Source organism: Oncorhynchus tshawytscha, linkage group LG05 (genome assembly GCF_018296145.1).
Source record: "Oncorhynchus tshawytscha isolate Ot180627B linkage group LG05, Otsh_v2.0, whole genome shotgun sequence".
NCBI classification, from domain to species: Eukaryota; Metazoa; Chordata; class Actinopteri; order Salmoniformes; family Salmonidae; genus Oncorhynchus; species Oncorhynchus tshawytscha.
This window is the reverse complement of record NC_056433.1, coordinates 56,210,631-56,226,790: the sequence shown is the minus strand read 5'-3', so window position 1 is coordinate 56,226,790 and position 16,160 is coordinate 56,210,631. Positions and strand designations below refer to the sequence as shown.

Below are 16,160 nucleotides of genomic sequence, written 5' to 3'. Positions count from 1 at the left end.
AAATTGGTCTACACGGACAAGTTCTGGCCTGGTTTAGATCTTATCTGTCGGAAAGGTCTCTGTGAATGGTTTGTCCTCTGACAAATCAACTGTAAATTGCGTTGTTCCTCAAGGTTCCGTTTTGGGACCACTATTGTTTTCACTATATATTTTACCTCTTGGGGATGTTATTCGAAAACATAATGTTAACTTTCACTGCTATGCGGATGACACACAGCTGTACATTTCAATGAAACATGGTGAAGCCCCAAAATTGCCCTTGCTAGAAGCATGTGTTTCAGACATAAGGAAGTGGATGGCTGCAAACTTTCTACTTTTAAACTCGGACAAAACAGAGATGCTTGTTCTAGGTCCCAAGAAACAAAGAGATCTTCTGTTGAATCTGACAATTAATCTTAATGGTTGTACAGTCGTCTCAAATAAAACTGTGAAGGACCTCGGCGTTACTCTGGACCCTGATCTCTCTTTTGAAGAACATATCAAGACCATTTCAAGGACAGCTTTTTTCCATCTACGTAACATTGCAAAAATCAGAAACTTTCTGTCCAAAAATGATGCAGAAAAATTAATCCATGCTTTTGTCACTTCTAAGTCAGACTACTGCAATGCTCTACTTTCCGGCTAAATAAAGCACTAAATAAACTTAAAGCACTAAATAAACTTCAGTTGGTGCTAAATACGGCTGCTAGAATCCTGACTAGAACCCAAAAATTTGATCATATTACTCCAGTGCTAGCCTCTCTACACTGGCTTCCTGTCAAAGCAAGGGCTGATTTCAAGGTTTTACTGCTAACCTACAAAGCATTACATGGGCTTGCTCCTACCTATCTCTCTGATTTGGTCCTGCCGTACATACCTACACGTACGCTACGGTCACAAGACGCAGGCCTCCTAATTGTCCCTAGAATTTCTAAGCAAACAGCTGGAGGCAGGGCTTTCTCCTATAGAGCTCCATTTTTATGGAACGGTCTGCCTACCCATGTCAGAGACGCAAACTCGGTCTCAACCTTTAAGTCCTTACTGAAGACTTATCTCTTCAGTGGGTCATATGATTGAGTGTAGTCTGGCCCAGGAGTGGGAAGGTGAACGGAAAGGCTCTGGAGCAACGAACCGCCCTTGCTGTCTCTGCCTGGCCGGTTCCCCTCTTCCCACTGGGATTCTCTGCCTCTAACCCTATTACAGGGGCTGAGTCACTGGCTTACTGGGGCTCTCTCATGCCGTCCCTGGAAGGGGTGCGTCACCTGAGTGTGTTGATTCACTGATGTGGTCATCCTGTCTGGGTTGGCGCCCCCCCTTGGGTTGTGCCATGGCGGAGATCTTTGTGGGCTATACTCAGCCTTGTCTCAGGATGGTAAGTTGGTGGTTGAAGATATCCCTCTAGTGGTGTGGGGGCTGTGCTTTGGCAAAGTGGGTGGGGTTATATCCTTCCTGTTTGGCCCTGTCTGGGGGTGTCCTCGGATGGGGCCACAGTGTCTCCTGACCCCTCCTGTCTCAGCCTTCAGTATTTATGCTGCAGTAGTTAATGTGTCGGGGGGCTAGGGTCAGTTTGTTATATCTGGAGTACCTCTCCTGTCCTATTCGGTGTCCTGTGTGAATCTAAGTGTGCGTTCTCTAATTCTCTCTTTCTCTCTCTCTCTCTCGGAGGACCTGAGCCCTAGGACCATGCCCCAGGACTACCTGACATGATGACTCCTTGCTGTCCCCAGTCCACCTGGCCGTGCTGCTGCTCCAGTTTCAACTGTTCTGCCTTATTATTATTCGACCATGCTGGTCATTTATGAACATTTGAACATCTTGGCCATGTTCTGTTATAATCTCCACCTGGCACAGCCAGAAGAGGACTGGCCACCCCACATATGCTCTCTCTAATTCTCTCTTTCTTTCTCTCTATAGGAGGACCTGAGCCCTAGGACCATGCCCCAGGACTACCTGACATGATGACTCCTTGCTGTCCCCAGTCCACCTGACCGTGCTGCTGCTCCAGTTTCAACTGTTCTGCCTTATTATTATACGACCATGCTGGTCATTTATGAACATTTGAACATCTTGGCCATGTTCTGTTATAATCTTCACCCGGCACAGCCAGAAGAGGACTGGCCACACCACATAGCCTGGTTCCTCTCTAGGTTTCTTCCTAGGTTTTGGCCTTTCTAGGGAGTTTTTCCTAGCCACCGTGCTTCTACACCTGCATTGCTTGCTGTTTGGGGTTTTAGGCTGGGTTTCTGTACAGCACTTTGAGATATCAGCTGATGTACAAAGGGCTATATAAATACATTTGATTTGATTTGATTTGATGTTCTGGCTGCAGGTCATCTGGCGACTGAGGTGGTGTGTTGCCTGATAGGTAGGTCTCATGTTCTGGTTGCAGGTCATCTGGTGTCTGAGGTGTTGTGTTGCCTGATAGGTAGGTCTCCATTGCAACTGTTCTCTTTAAAGTCTGTCTTCTATTCCGTTAGTTGCATTTCCATTTCCATCTCTTGCTTCTTTGTTCTCGCTTTGTAAGCTCAGAGATAGATTTCACTTCTCCCTTCTCTTTTTTCTTCGTATGTCTTTTTGCAGATGTTCCTGGTATCGTATAGGATCTTTTTTAATATGTTGTACATATATACACTGCTCAAAAAAATAAAGGGAACACACAAGTGTCTCAGGTAGTGCAGCTCATCCAGGATGGCACATCAATGCGAGATGTGGCAAGAAGGTTTGCTGTGTCTGTCAGCGTAGTGTCCAGAGCATGGAGGTGCTACCAGGAGACAGGCCAGTACATCAGGAGACGTGGAGGAGGCCGTAGGAGGGCAACAACCCAGCAGCAGGACCGCTACCTCCACCTTTGTGCAAGGAGGAGCACTGCCAGAGCCCTGCAAAATGACCTCCAGCAGGCCACAAATGTGCATGTGTCTGCTCAAACGGTCAGAAACAGACTCCATGAGGGTGGTATGAGGGCCCAACGTCCACAGGTGGGGGTTGTGCTTACAGCCCAACACCGTGCAAGACGTTTGGCATTTGCCAGAGAACACCAAGATTGGCAAATTCGCCACTGGTGCCCTGTGCTCTTCACAGATGAAAGCAGGTTCACACTGAGCACATGTGACAGACGTGACAGTCTGGAGACGCCGTGGAGAACGTTCTGCTGCCTGCAACATCCTCCGGTTTGGCGGTGGGTCAGCATGGTGTGGGGTGGCATTTCTTTGGGGGGCCGCACAGCCCTCCATGTGCTCACCAGAGGTAGCCTGACTGCCATTAGGTACCGAGATGAGATCCTCAGACCCCTTGTGAGACCATATGCTGGTGTGGTTGGCCCTGGGTTCCTCCTAATGCAAGACAATGCTAGACCTCATGTGGCTGGAGTGTGTCAGCAGTTCCTGCAAGAGGAAGGCATTGATGCTATGGACTGGCCCGCCCGTTCCTCAGACCTGAATCCAATTGAGCACATCTGGGACATCATGTCTCGCTCCATCCACCAACGCCACGTTGCACCACAGACTGTCCAGGAGTTGGCGGATGCTTTAGTCCAGGTCTGGAAGGAGATCCCTCAGGAGACCATCCGCCACCTCATCAGGAGCATGCCCAGGCGTTGTAGGGAGGTCATACAGGCACGTGGAGGCCACATACACTACTGAGCCTCATTTTGACTTGTTTTAAGGACATTACATCAAAGTTGGATCAGCCTGTAGTGTGGTTTTCCACTTTAATTTTGAGTGTGACTCCAAATCCAGACCTCCATGGGCTGATAAATTTGATTTCCATTGATAATTTTTGTGTGATTTTCTTGTCAGCACATTCAACTATGTAAAGAAAAAAGTATTTAATAAGAATATTTAATTCATTCAGATCTAGGATGTGTTATTTTAGTGTTCCCTTTATTTCTTTGAGCAGTGTATATATGTCTGTGACCTCTGTGCATCTTCAAAAAATAAAGACAAATACTACTTCGTTTTCAACTTGTGCATGCACACCTTGGATAATGTTCTAGATTCAATTGATTTAAAACATGATTAAATAAGCCTAAAGTTTAAAAAAAAGTAAAGTAAAAACAAATAAGATAATGGATTTGTGTCATTTCCACCACTTTCTGTTATTTCCACCACACTTAAGTTTGTGATGGAAATGACACTTCTACAGTTTCTGGAAATTGACAGACTGCTTAGCATGCTTTGGTTAGTATTACAGATAGCATATTGTTTACACTAAATATATAAAATATTTATAAAAATTCAAAAGTTCTACCACATATTAAAGAAAAGAAATGACTGACAATTAAAATATTCTCTACACAATAAATATTTACCTCGATTCTTCTTCAACTTCTGGACATCACATCTGGAACAACTCTCCACTGCAGCCATGTGCTTCAGTGTCACAATATGTTTCCATGGTAACTAAATTAACATTCTCTTGAAAAAACTTTATTAATAAGGAATTTGTCATCAGTGGTGGAAATAACACCACTCCCAAAGGACAGGTATATTTTGTGTAAAAAAAAAATATAAAGGGCATACTCACAATAAATATTGATATAGATGTTATTTAATTGACTCTTTCTGTAGTACATAACATTATATAATGTGTAATTATTGTTTTCTCATAGAAAAACATAGTAGAAGCTTAAAAGTCTGGGTCTGGGCAAAATAGTGAAACTGAGGTGTAAAATGCATCTGAAAAGTAGCTAAAATACTTAGAGGTGTTTAAAAATGTATGGGGTGATTCCAGTGTGAACTTAACATACAAATATTTGTATTTGTTTTATTTTTTATAAAATCCTCAAAATTGACCCGAGGACATAGAATTGCCCGTGGTTGCAGAATCACACCCTCTTACCCAATATGCTAGTGACAGTTTTCTATGACATGTCCAAAGGCATTTTACCGGCCTAGTAAGGCACTTACAGGTCTTGATTTGAATGATGATGAGTGATAAAATTACAGATGCACAAATATCATCCCCCCTCCCACCCCAAAATGCTAATCTCCTGTTATTGTAATGGTGAGAGGTTAGCATGTCTTGGGGTATATTTGTGCATCTAGCTTTCTCACTCATCATTATTCGCGATTCATTCAGGACTATCTGTAATCATGGAAATGTTTAGAAACATATTCTATTCTTATTTACAATAAAAGTGACTCTAAAATGACACAATACATTATTTATCATTCATTTCTATTGGCCACAAAATAATCTGAAACACAACCAAAACAAACAGCAAATGTCACAAGCTTGATGTAATCATTGAGTGCTAGGAATATGGGACCAAATACTAAACTTGTGACCACTTTATTACACATAAGTGAATTTGTCCCAATACTTTTGGTCCCCTAAAATGGGGGGACTATGCACAAAAAGTGTTGTAATTTCTAAATGGTTCACCTGACATGGATGACAATACTCAAATTAAAGCTGTCAGTCTGCAGTTTAGCCTCATAATAACTGTAGAATTTGAAATCCAAAGTGCTAGAGTACAGAGGCAGAACAACAACAAAATTGTCACTGTCTGAATAATTACGGAGGCCACTGTATACAATGTTGTCCTAAGTCATACTTCCGGGTCCTGTCCCCTAATCTTTTGAATTGGCTTGACGATTATGTCATCAAACTTGTGAAAACAAGGTAATTTAAGATATATACAATTATATTCCTGTTTGAGGAATTTACTTCTGCCACGTTTCCCCCATTGTATACCATTCAAAAAGCTTACAAAAGTAAAAAAACTACAAGGCTATTTCCTGGAAAACGACACTTCACTTTAATATATACATCTGATGTGCCCCGCAACAGGGTCGGCTGTGGCTCAATAATTTTAATTTGAGTCCACAATCCTTTCCTCGTGTCCTTTCCTCCATGAGCGCTGATCTGGCAGAATATGCCAGGTGGCAGCAAGATGGTTTATTCAGCCATCTGTATCAGTGACATTAATGGAAAATATTTGATACACAGCCTATATAGACTTAATAAAATTGCAAAATCTTCCATTAATTTATGTAAAGAATGTATGAACAGTTCTGACTGCTCTGTCTAGCAAAAAGGACACACTTGCTATTTGCAATAGTAGTAGCAGTACTATTACTAGTAGCAACCTGCTAGTTGCATGTCTAAGTTAACATGGATGCATGAATGGTCCATGTAGACTGTATAAGTGCAAGTCGGTGACAGTGGATGTGATTGTACTGCTACAGTGGGTCACTCAGTCTCTAACTTCCTATTGTGCTGTTTGCAGCCTGGCAGAAGGGGAGTGCTGTTGCATCTGCCTTAATCTCTGTGCAAAGCGATAAGCACATTTGTGTGAGAGAGACTGTGTGCTCATGTATGTAGCCCATTGAGAAGAGTTGGGAGAAGCGTATGTGTGTGTGTATGTGTGTGTTTGCGTTTGCGGGAAGGGGGAGCAGCGCTTAAATCCCATCTGGCAGTGCTACATCCCCCTACTCTCCATCCTAGCCTGCGAAGAGAGGTTGGACAGACTGGAAGGGCTTGTACTACAAAAATAAAAACAGACAGATTATTTGAATCTTTTTGTCACAGATAAATAGCTAAGCCTATTTTGATGCGCTCCCCATTCCCCAATACAATGCCCAGTCACCTGGTCACCCACCAGCAGTATATGTATAGCATCTGGTAGACTAGTCCTCTGAAACCTGATCCAACACTCATTCTGTTCTTTCTTTACAGCATGCCAAAGCTGAATCACAGAGATGAAAGGGAAACTGGTGAATAGAGTGAACTTACAGAGAGCTGTGCTACACCAAATGGGGTAAACATCCTAGAAATTAAGTCAGACATGGAAGTCAAATTTTATCAATTACTTATTTTATTTTCGAAGATGTTTTTTTGTGGGGGGAGGGTGAGGAAAACATTTAAAACTAAATATAACAAAGTTGTAAATAATAAACAATGCATAACTGGATACAATAACATACCAACCCCCATCATCCACTTGGATCCTAACCCTCAGCAAAAAAATAAACAATCTGCAAACAATGTAATATAGTAAACACATTTGAATAAAAAATACATTTCTATAACTTAGTTTCTTTAAACAAAAGCTCTGAATGTGTGTCTGGAACTCCTTACACTCGAAGTACAGTCCATCATCTGCTACACACACTCCTCTCTCAGGCCACCCAGACACACACAAATCTGCTGTATTGCTTGTATTCTCCATACAATCGTTCATAGAGAGTAAACACGCTTAAGCTGTCCCAAACCAAACTATTAGCAGCTTGAACAAGAGCATATCCTGGCTGATTCAGGGCGCACAACTTTTGTTCCCTAACTGTTTATATGGTGATGGACAACAAGTACTATGGGTGATGAAGGACTTTCTTTGGTTCTGATGAACATAACAATATAAGAGGTATGCTTTGTTCAAGACAGAACATTTACTGTTAAAATTTGACTGCTGTCTACAAGTAATCCTGACTCCCCCAAAAACCCAACCCAAACAAAGGACCTCCACTATCTTGTGAGTGGTGGTGGACCCTGTATGCCAGGGAAGTTGGGCATTCGGTCGACTTTCACACAGTCGGTCAGAAATTGTGGAATCTTAAGTCTGTCTGAAATAGAGTGGCAACAGTAGGAAGTCAGTGAAAAGGGCTAGTTGGAGCTGAAAAGGGAGCCTGCTGGAAATAAACCTAGTGAATAATAAATTAGAGCACATCTTATTCCATAGCTCTACTAGTGTTATAATGAAGTGTTATTACCCCTAACATGAAGCAAAAGAGCAACCAATCAAACATGCAACATGACACCAGCAAAGAGTACTGTACATCACTGGATCCATTCCACTGTACAGCGTAAAATAACATGTATGACTGTTACATTTCCCCTCAAACTAAGCAGCATTAATGTATATAATGGATGTGGAGGGTTTGACCCTTTTCAATCCATTTATCCTCATCTTTAGCAGCAAGTTCAGTTAATACTCCATCCACCCAACCAGCTTAATCTCAACTGACCTGACCCAATTTACTATGCGAATGGCCATTACCAGCATAAGCCTAGTAATTTACAATGATTTTGTGTTTTTAGAGGGATGAAATAACTCAAGTGAAATTGAATATGCACAACTCTAAATCACTTACAAAGATTTTAAAAATCCATTGGAAAACATCCCATATAGAAACCCAGTAAGATGTGAATTGAGTTCTGTGTGAGTATAGGCCAACTAATGCCTCCTTAACTCAGAGAACATGGCAGGACTTAGTTTGTGTTCTAAAGGTAAACTCACATGTTCATAACATCAATTGTAGTACAACTACTGTAGAATATGAATCAGGGAGTGAAACATGAGAGTGGTTGCCGAGTTAGAAATCAATCACGTCTTAGAGAGATGTTAGCGACTTAATGATGCTTTTGAAACAATTAATTTGGCAGAGAGATTTTGGACTTTAGCCAAAGCAACATTCAGCAACTTTTTAAAAATGACTTATGCTCTAATCACTTTTTAGATTAGAATTAAACCATGCTTAATAATTATAAAAACGTAAGATTTGTCTATGAAAGAAATTATTCATAGACATGGACTATTAATCTGACAGCTTAATTGTAAATGAGACAGAGGAAGAGAGGATGAGACAGGAGGAGAGAAAGAGAAGGAGAGCAAAGAAAAAAGATTCCACAAAAAACATTAGCAACAAACCTGCTTTCAAATAGGACAGTTATACTCATACGTCAACACCACAGGATTTGTAAAGTAGTGGCTCAGTGTCATCGTTGTGTTAGAAAAGAGAAATACACACATTCCCCATTCAAATTAAATACCAAAATGTCAGTGCTCAAAACAGACTTTCATTACTCAATGATTTGCCCATGTTAGGGTTGTTAGTTCAAATTGAATCATGTGTAAACGTCTCAGAAGATGATATACAGTACATGTGTTTAGAACACCTAACCTGTTTGAGGTCGTTTTTGCCTGGGGTAATAGAGAGGGGCTTTAGACAGGCAGAAATAAAACAGGCAGAAGGTAGAGAGCCCTCCATGCCTGGGGTAATAGAGAGGGGCTTTAGACAGGCAGAAATAAAACAGGCAGAAGGTAGAGAGCCCTCCATGCCTGGGGTAATAGAGAGGGGCTTTAGACAGGCAGAAATAAAACAGGCAGAAGGTAGAGAGCCCTCCATGCCTGGGGTAATAGAGAGGGGCTTTAGACAGGCAGAAATAAAACAGGCAGAAGGTAGAGAGCCCTCCATGCCTGGGGTAATAGAGAGGGGCTTTAGACAGGCAGAAATAAAACAGGCAGAAGGTAGAGAGCCCTCCATGCCTGGGGTAATAGAGAGGGGCTTTAGACAGGCAGAAATAAAACAGGCAGAAGGTAGAGAGCCCTCCATGCCTGGGGTAATAGAGAGGGGCTTTAGACAGGCAGAAATAAAACAGGCAGAAGGTAGAGAGCCCTCCATGTCTGGGGTAATAGAGAGGGGCTTTAGACAGGCAGAAATAAAACAGGCAGAAGGTAGAGAGCCCTCCATGCCTGGGGTAATAGAGAGGGGCTTTAGACAGGCAGAAATAAAACAGGCAGAAGGTAGAGAGCCCTCCATGCCTGGGGTAATAGAGAGGGGCTTTAGACAGGCAGAAATAAAACAGGCAGAAGGTAGAGAGCCCTCCATGCCTGGGGTAATAGAGAGGGGCTTTAGACAGGCAGAAATAAAACAGGCAGAAGGTAGAGTCCTCCATGCCTGGGTGCATTCTTGCACTGTCCAAGGGGCGGGAGGTGGAATAGATTCTCTGACCAGGATTAATGACAGGTGACAGAGACAGAAAAATAGGAAAACAACTAAAAGACAGGGCTGCCGAACATCCAGACAAAGTCGCCCCAAAAGGTGAAGGATCATTCATTCTGAGAGCCCAGCCATCCACTCCTCCTGACCCACTTAGACCCAGGGGAACAGAGGAGACCCAGGGGAACAGAGGAGAGCCAGAGGAGGGTTGGAGCCTGGAGGCGGTGTGGGGGTGTTCAGGCGTGCTGTGCGGCCAGCTCCTGGCCAATGAAGCGGCGCAGGCGCTCCAGGTACTGGCTGTACAGTTCGATGTCGTTGTGTCCCGCCCCCTCCACCCAAAGTGGCTCCACGGCCTTGGGACAGCGCTCGAACAGAGCCAGACCGTGGGAGAAGTCGATCACCTCATCCTCAGTCCCGTGGATGATCAGCACCGGTGACGTGATCTTAGACACCTTCTCAATGCTGACAGAGACACAATGGGCAAAGGAGTTAGTGACTGGGGATAAGGGAAGCAAAGGTAGTCCCTAGATGGCAATGTACGGTAGGAATTATGTAACAACATTGTTATAACTAATGGGCAAGTATGTTCTTAAAGGGTAACCGTGGATAGAAAGCATTGTACAGTCTGTTCTAGCATGGCCAGTTAGTGCAAAATGCCCTGCAGCCTTGAGCACTGAGCAGCGACTGTTCTCTAACAGGTAGAGGGACAAACAGGACAGGAAGGGGAGAATAATGAGAACACAATCCTGCTGCATGTAAATGCCTCTCTCAGATCAGCTCCATCTGCTAGTTCAGATGGAAGAGAGTCCTCCATCCCCCACATAACAGCAAATACAGATCTGAACCAAGCTAGTATAACTTCACTTGGAGTCCACTCTGACTAGATGGAGTATTGAGTATAGGAGCTGAGTGTTGTGTGGGCTGGGGAGTGCCAACTGGGCAATTCAGGAGCGTGGAGGAGAACACCGGAGGCTTTCACCACAGATAAGAGGCATCCCCAGCTCCCTCCCCACCACCTACTCTACTCCCACACTGCACTGCCTGGTACTGGAACTGGACTGTAATGGAATCCTATTCAGTGAACCAGCATGTGATCTTAATGGTTCAGATACCACACAACCACATTTGACATAATAACGGGCGATGATACAACAAATGACTGGAGGAGTCAGTGTTTCTGACACCTGCTTATGATCTGATACAGAGTGAGAGTGAGAGATGACTCCGTTATGTACTAAGGCTGATTCCCCAAGGAGGGAGGGAGGAGGGAGAGGCTGAATAATAAAATACATGGAAGCTATGAAAGAGATTGCAGCTCTTCTTTCAGTTGGACAGAAATATTTTTTCACTGACATTTCTAGTTCTATAATGATCTGCTAATCTTGACAAATCTTGAAAAGCACTCACAAACTTCTACAGATGCACAATCGAGAGCATCCTGGCGGGCTGCATCACCGCCTGGTACGGCAACTGCTCCGCCCACAACTGTAAGGCTCTCCAGAGGGTTGTGAGGTCTGCACAACGCATCACCGGGGGCAAACTACCTGCCCTCCAGGACACCTACACCACCCGATGTTACAGGAAGGCCATAAAGATCATCAAGGACAACAACCACCCGAGCCACTGCCTGTTCACCCCGCTATCATCCAGAAGGCGAGGTCAGAACAGGTGCATCAAAGCTGGGACCGAGAGACTGAAAAACAGCTTCTATCTCAAGGCCATCAGACTGTTAAACAGCCACCACTAACTAACATTGAGTGGCTGCTGCCAACACACTGACACTGACTCAACTCCAGCCACTTTAATAATGGGAATTGATGGGAAACGATGTTATATATATCACTAGCCACTTTAAACAATGCTACCTAATATAATGTTACATACCCTACATTATTCATCTCATATGCATACGTATATACTGTACTCTATATCATCTACTGCATCCTTATGTAATACATGTATCACTAGCCACTTTAACTATGCCACTTTGTTTACTTACTCATCTCATATGTATATACTGTACTCGATACCATCTACTGTATCTTGCCTATGCTGCTCTGTACCATCACTCATTCATATATCTTTATGTACATATTCTTTATCCCCTTACACTGTGTATAAGACAGTAGTTTTGAAATTGTTAGTTAGATTACTTGTTGGTTATTACTGCATTGTCGGAACTAGAAGCACAAGCATTTCGCTACACTCGCATTAACATCTGCTAACCATGTGTATGTGACAAATATATATATATATATATATTTTTTTTTTGAAGTCTGCAATAATGTGAAGATGGAGATAAGAGGAAGGTGTGGTAGATGACTCACTTGGGAAAAGCATCAAAGCAGTATGTCTTCTTGGTGTCTGGGAAGGCCACCCGCATGCCAGAGGTGAGGGGGGAGTGGAGCACCACAGCAGCACACTCATACCGTGATGCCAGGTCAACCGTGGGAACGGTGCCAATGCTTTGCCCATACAGGATTATGTTCTCTGGGCTGATGCCATATCTGATCACAACCAGGAAGAGAGTGGAATAAAATACAAAAATGTCAAGGGAAAGCTTGTAGTGGCAAACAATTTGAACATAAATCACTCCTATGAAACCTAAACTGTGATAATATGGAATGATAATATATATTTTTATCACATAGATTCAGGAGTTGACAGGTAACAAATGTCTGTGAACATGGCACGCCTAATACAAAAACCAGCTGTAGCTCCATAACTCGTAACATCCATCCAAGGGCAGCCGTTGATAGGACAGCATCCCATCAATCTAATGACAGTCCATTAGCTGCATGAGCCCTTCCTTGTGTGAAATTACTCCACCCACCCACACCACCCCTCCTCTCTCTGTAAGGTCTCCCACACTGACTGCGAAGTGGCGGTCGCCGTATGTACCGTGTGCGCAGGGCCTGCCAGGCGGCTTCAATGTCAGCGTAGAGGTTCTTCTCGGAAGGCTTGCCCGTGCTGACACCGTAGCCGGAGTAGTCGTAGGAGAAGATGTTGCAGTTGATGCGTGTGCCCAGGCCGATATAGAAGCTGCTCATCTGGCCCAAGTCCACCGCGTTACCATGGGAGAACAGCACTGTAAACCTGGTGAGAGGCCACAGAGCAACGACTAGGTTAAAAAGATGGACGCTACCATAGCCGCGGGGAAGATGTTTTGAGTTGGGGGTGCAACCAAAAGCCCAAGCCAATGAAAAGAGGGGAGACAAAGATTGAACAATATTAGGATGAAATATAAATAAGCTATAGTACAGGCTACTTAATAAACTATCGAGTGGCACCGACTCACCCAATAATGAAGATAGGCTACTCACCGGTGATGGCTAATGCTCCTATGCCTAAGATGTAGAGTTGTTGCGAAAACATTTGGTAGTTTCTATAGACAGATTAGTCTACTATTTTCAGCAGCAGGCATTTGCTTTATAAACTATGTTTTTCCCACAATTGTATTTAGAAATGTGCAAAAGGCAGATTATAGCTGTTCACTTACAGACACAACCACAAAAATAGAATCCATAGAATGGAGGTTCGGATTCAAGTCATGACTGGCAACCATTGTGAGTGTACCCATGAGTTTACCAGTCAAATTGCCAGGGTTAGAGAGTCCAAATCCATTCTATAGATTATATTTCTATGGCTGCATAGCAACAAGTACTAGGCGCTGTCTGCCCAAATTGTGTCTCTCTGGTGTTTTGAATGATTTTGTTGATGTATGCAGGCTACAGACAGGAGTAATTAGACTATATAATTTTGGCAAATGTATTTAAAATTTATCAGAGGGCGCTGCAGCACCACCAACACCCCTATTTCTTGCGGCTATGGACTCTAACCTGGTATTTTTACCTATCCTAACCTGCATTGTGTGAACAGCAGATTTCCATTGAAACCTCAGGAATTACCTCTTTGCATGGGACATGAATATGCTGTATAAGGTAAATTGGTTATGGCCACAGACTCAAGAGAGGACTAGTTCCCTAAGTTTGAATCAGGTCTTTTTGCTTGTTCTGTACTACACAAATAATTGGGTTGCTATACCCCAGGCATCATCCATGTGCTTTATATTCATGAATGTGAACTGTGCTCCCTAAAGCAACTGGATACTCTCTATTCTTTAAATAGACTGGGCCTCTCCCATACAGTAAGTTATATCTTTGCTCTTGGGTGTTTTGCTCAAAATGTGACCCTGAACAAGGAATACATATTACATTGCATGCGTGACACTGATATTACTCAAGTGTAACAAGACCCAGTCCATGTCTTCGCAAAGCAATTTAGTTGATTACTGAACACAACAAGAGAAACAATTTTGCTACCTGAAGTCATACAATATGAAGACATACTGAGGTATAAACTCAGCCAACCAGACTATCAAAGACAAATTGACAAACCTGACAGAACCACAGGCAAACATTTTAGCATAAATTGGGGTAAGAATAAGTAGAATGGTATTTGTAGGTCAAAAGAGATGGCCTAAACAAATTAATGCCGGAAGCAGGAAGAGAACAGATTTGAGATAGCCACACACAATGAGGATGCCAGTACAGGAAGTAAGGAAATAGGACACAAGGGAGTGGAAAAATAATGGCATTACAAAACGAAGACGAAAAGAAAAGGGGCGAGTTCAGAGGAAGTGGGACACATGGTCAGACAAAAGGACCTAAATGAGCAAAGGTACACGCACGTGCACACACACTGTTCTGCGCGACTAACCTGGCGGTGGGTGCACAGCGGATGTACATGCAGCCCACTCGATTGCCACGGCTGGAGCGGGTGAAGAACACCTCTGTAGCATCCAGCTCTCTCTGGGAGTACTGAAACTCAGCTCGCTCTGTCAGGTGGAGCTTCCATTTGCCCTCTGCAGGACCATTGCTGCCTGAACCCCCTACAGCTGCTCCAGGTACCCCTCCCCTGGATCTCAGCCCCGCTGACCCTGCTGTCCCTGGGGCCGCAGACCCATCGAGGTCCGGCAAGAGGGAATATGTAGGCTCAGGAGGCAGGAAGGCAAGCTTGGCGGCAATACGGCTCGGACAGGGAGGGCAGCAGAACAGGCAGCATAGCTCACTGACAGATAGGCCATTCATTTTCTACTGTGGGGGCAAAGACGACATTGTATGTTGATCTGATTTCAAAACAAAGGAGTACAAAAAAATGTGACATGCAAAGTTGTATTTACAATTACACTACTGTTAAAATTGTTCAGAAATACTTTAAGTAGTTATCGTCAATTCTAACTAACAATAAAACTAACACATTTTATATTAAAGAATAAAAAAGTTATGCCTACCTGTGAGAGGATACTATTTGCAAAAATATTAAACTATAACACATGCAAAAATCAACAATTGATCCAAAGCCAACCCCTACTCTCCAAAACAAAACATGAAAGTTTTCCTGTCAGCAAAAATCTGAAATTAAGACGGTCGTCTGAAAATGTTATTTTGAAAGTAGAATCAGGTGATTTTGTAGTATGGCTGAAGTCCACATGAAATCCATATTCCAAGTATTGGCTGTTATTATTGAGGTGTTTTCAAGTGTTCGAGTAAGGTTAACTTCAGCCAACACTGGGTATGGCTACTTTTCCTGTTAGCTAATGACTAGCTAGCTAACTAATGAACAACTGTGAATCTGGATAGCTGAAGCCCCCACTCTGTTTACATCTCATATCGAATAGCCTAACAGTAGCTTTACATCTCATTGCGCATAGGCCTAACGGTTTGTTGAGAAGTATTCCACTATAGTTAGCTGTAGCTGGCATCAACAATATTGACCTTCTACTGCTAACGTTAGTACAGCCAAATGATTCGAAGCGTAAAGTCGTGCCTGCAAAGGAATAAGTAAACACATCCCGGCAATGCTAATGACGACACACAAAAACAATATTATTTTTAACCACAGAAACCAAATCAAAGCTTAATTTTCAACACATTTTGTATCGCTAAGTAGCCAGCTAACGTTAGCTAAATTAGGTCACAGAAATGTATCAGCTAAGCAGCTAGCATTGGGTAGCTAGCAAACTAGCTAGCTAGTTATTCAGACCTGAAAACACAAATTTTTAGGAGGACAGTCATTAGTGGACACCGACGCAAATATATAGCCTGGGAACAAACAAAAAAACAAGCGTCACGAATATCCGTTTTGATAATCAAATCGGTTTTTAGTGGTTGAAATGATTAGCAGCTACTGTCATTTATTAATCCATTGGATGTGCAGTGTTCTTTCATCTCCGGAAATGACAGGTACAGGACGTGACGGAGAGGGCAGCTTCCAATGATAAGCAGGGGGAACTTCGTAATGTTATCAAACAGAATACAACGTACAGTATAATTTTTAGACCTCAATAGATACACTCAATGAGCAATGTATCACTATTGTTTCTCTAACTACCAGGTCAGATGGGCTGATGACATGGGTATCACTTACCATAATATACAATCATGACATGTGAATCACTTA

The 16,160-nt window shown here is 43.0% G+C and overlaps 1 protein-coding gene across 2 annotated transcripts; it reads right to left on the bottom strand.

Annotated features, from left to right (window-relative positions):
- Positions 1-6,773: 6,773 nt before the first annotated feature.
- Positions 6,774-15,957, bottom strand: abhd17ab (abhydrolase domain containing 17A, depalmitoylase b). Of its 2 annotated transcripts, none has more exons than XM_024421465.2 (5): positions 14,992-15,957; positions 14,418-14,794; positions 12,600-12,794; positions 12,026-12,205; positions 6,774-10,160 (listed from the first exon to the last, which is right to left on the bottom strand). In XM_024421465.2, the coding sequence occupies exons 2-5, from the start codon at positions 14,786-14,788 to the stop codon at positions 9,935-9,937; spliced, it is 972 nt and encodes a 323-aa protein (XP_024277233.1). In that variant the 5' UTR covers positions 14,789-14,794; positions 14,992-15,957; the 3' UTR covers positions 6,774-9,934. The 2 variants fall into 2 exon arrangements, with proteins under 2 accessions (XP_024277233.1, XP_024277235.1); XM_024421467.2 differs by having other exon boundaries at positions 14,418-14,791.
- Between the last annotated feature and the right edge of the window lie 203 nt (positions 15,958-16,160).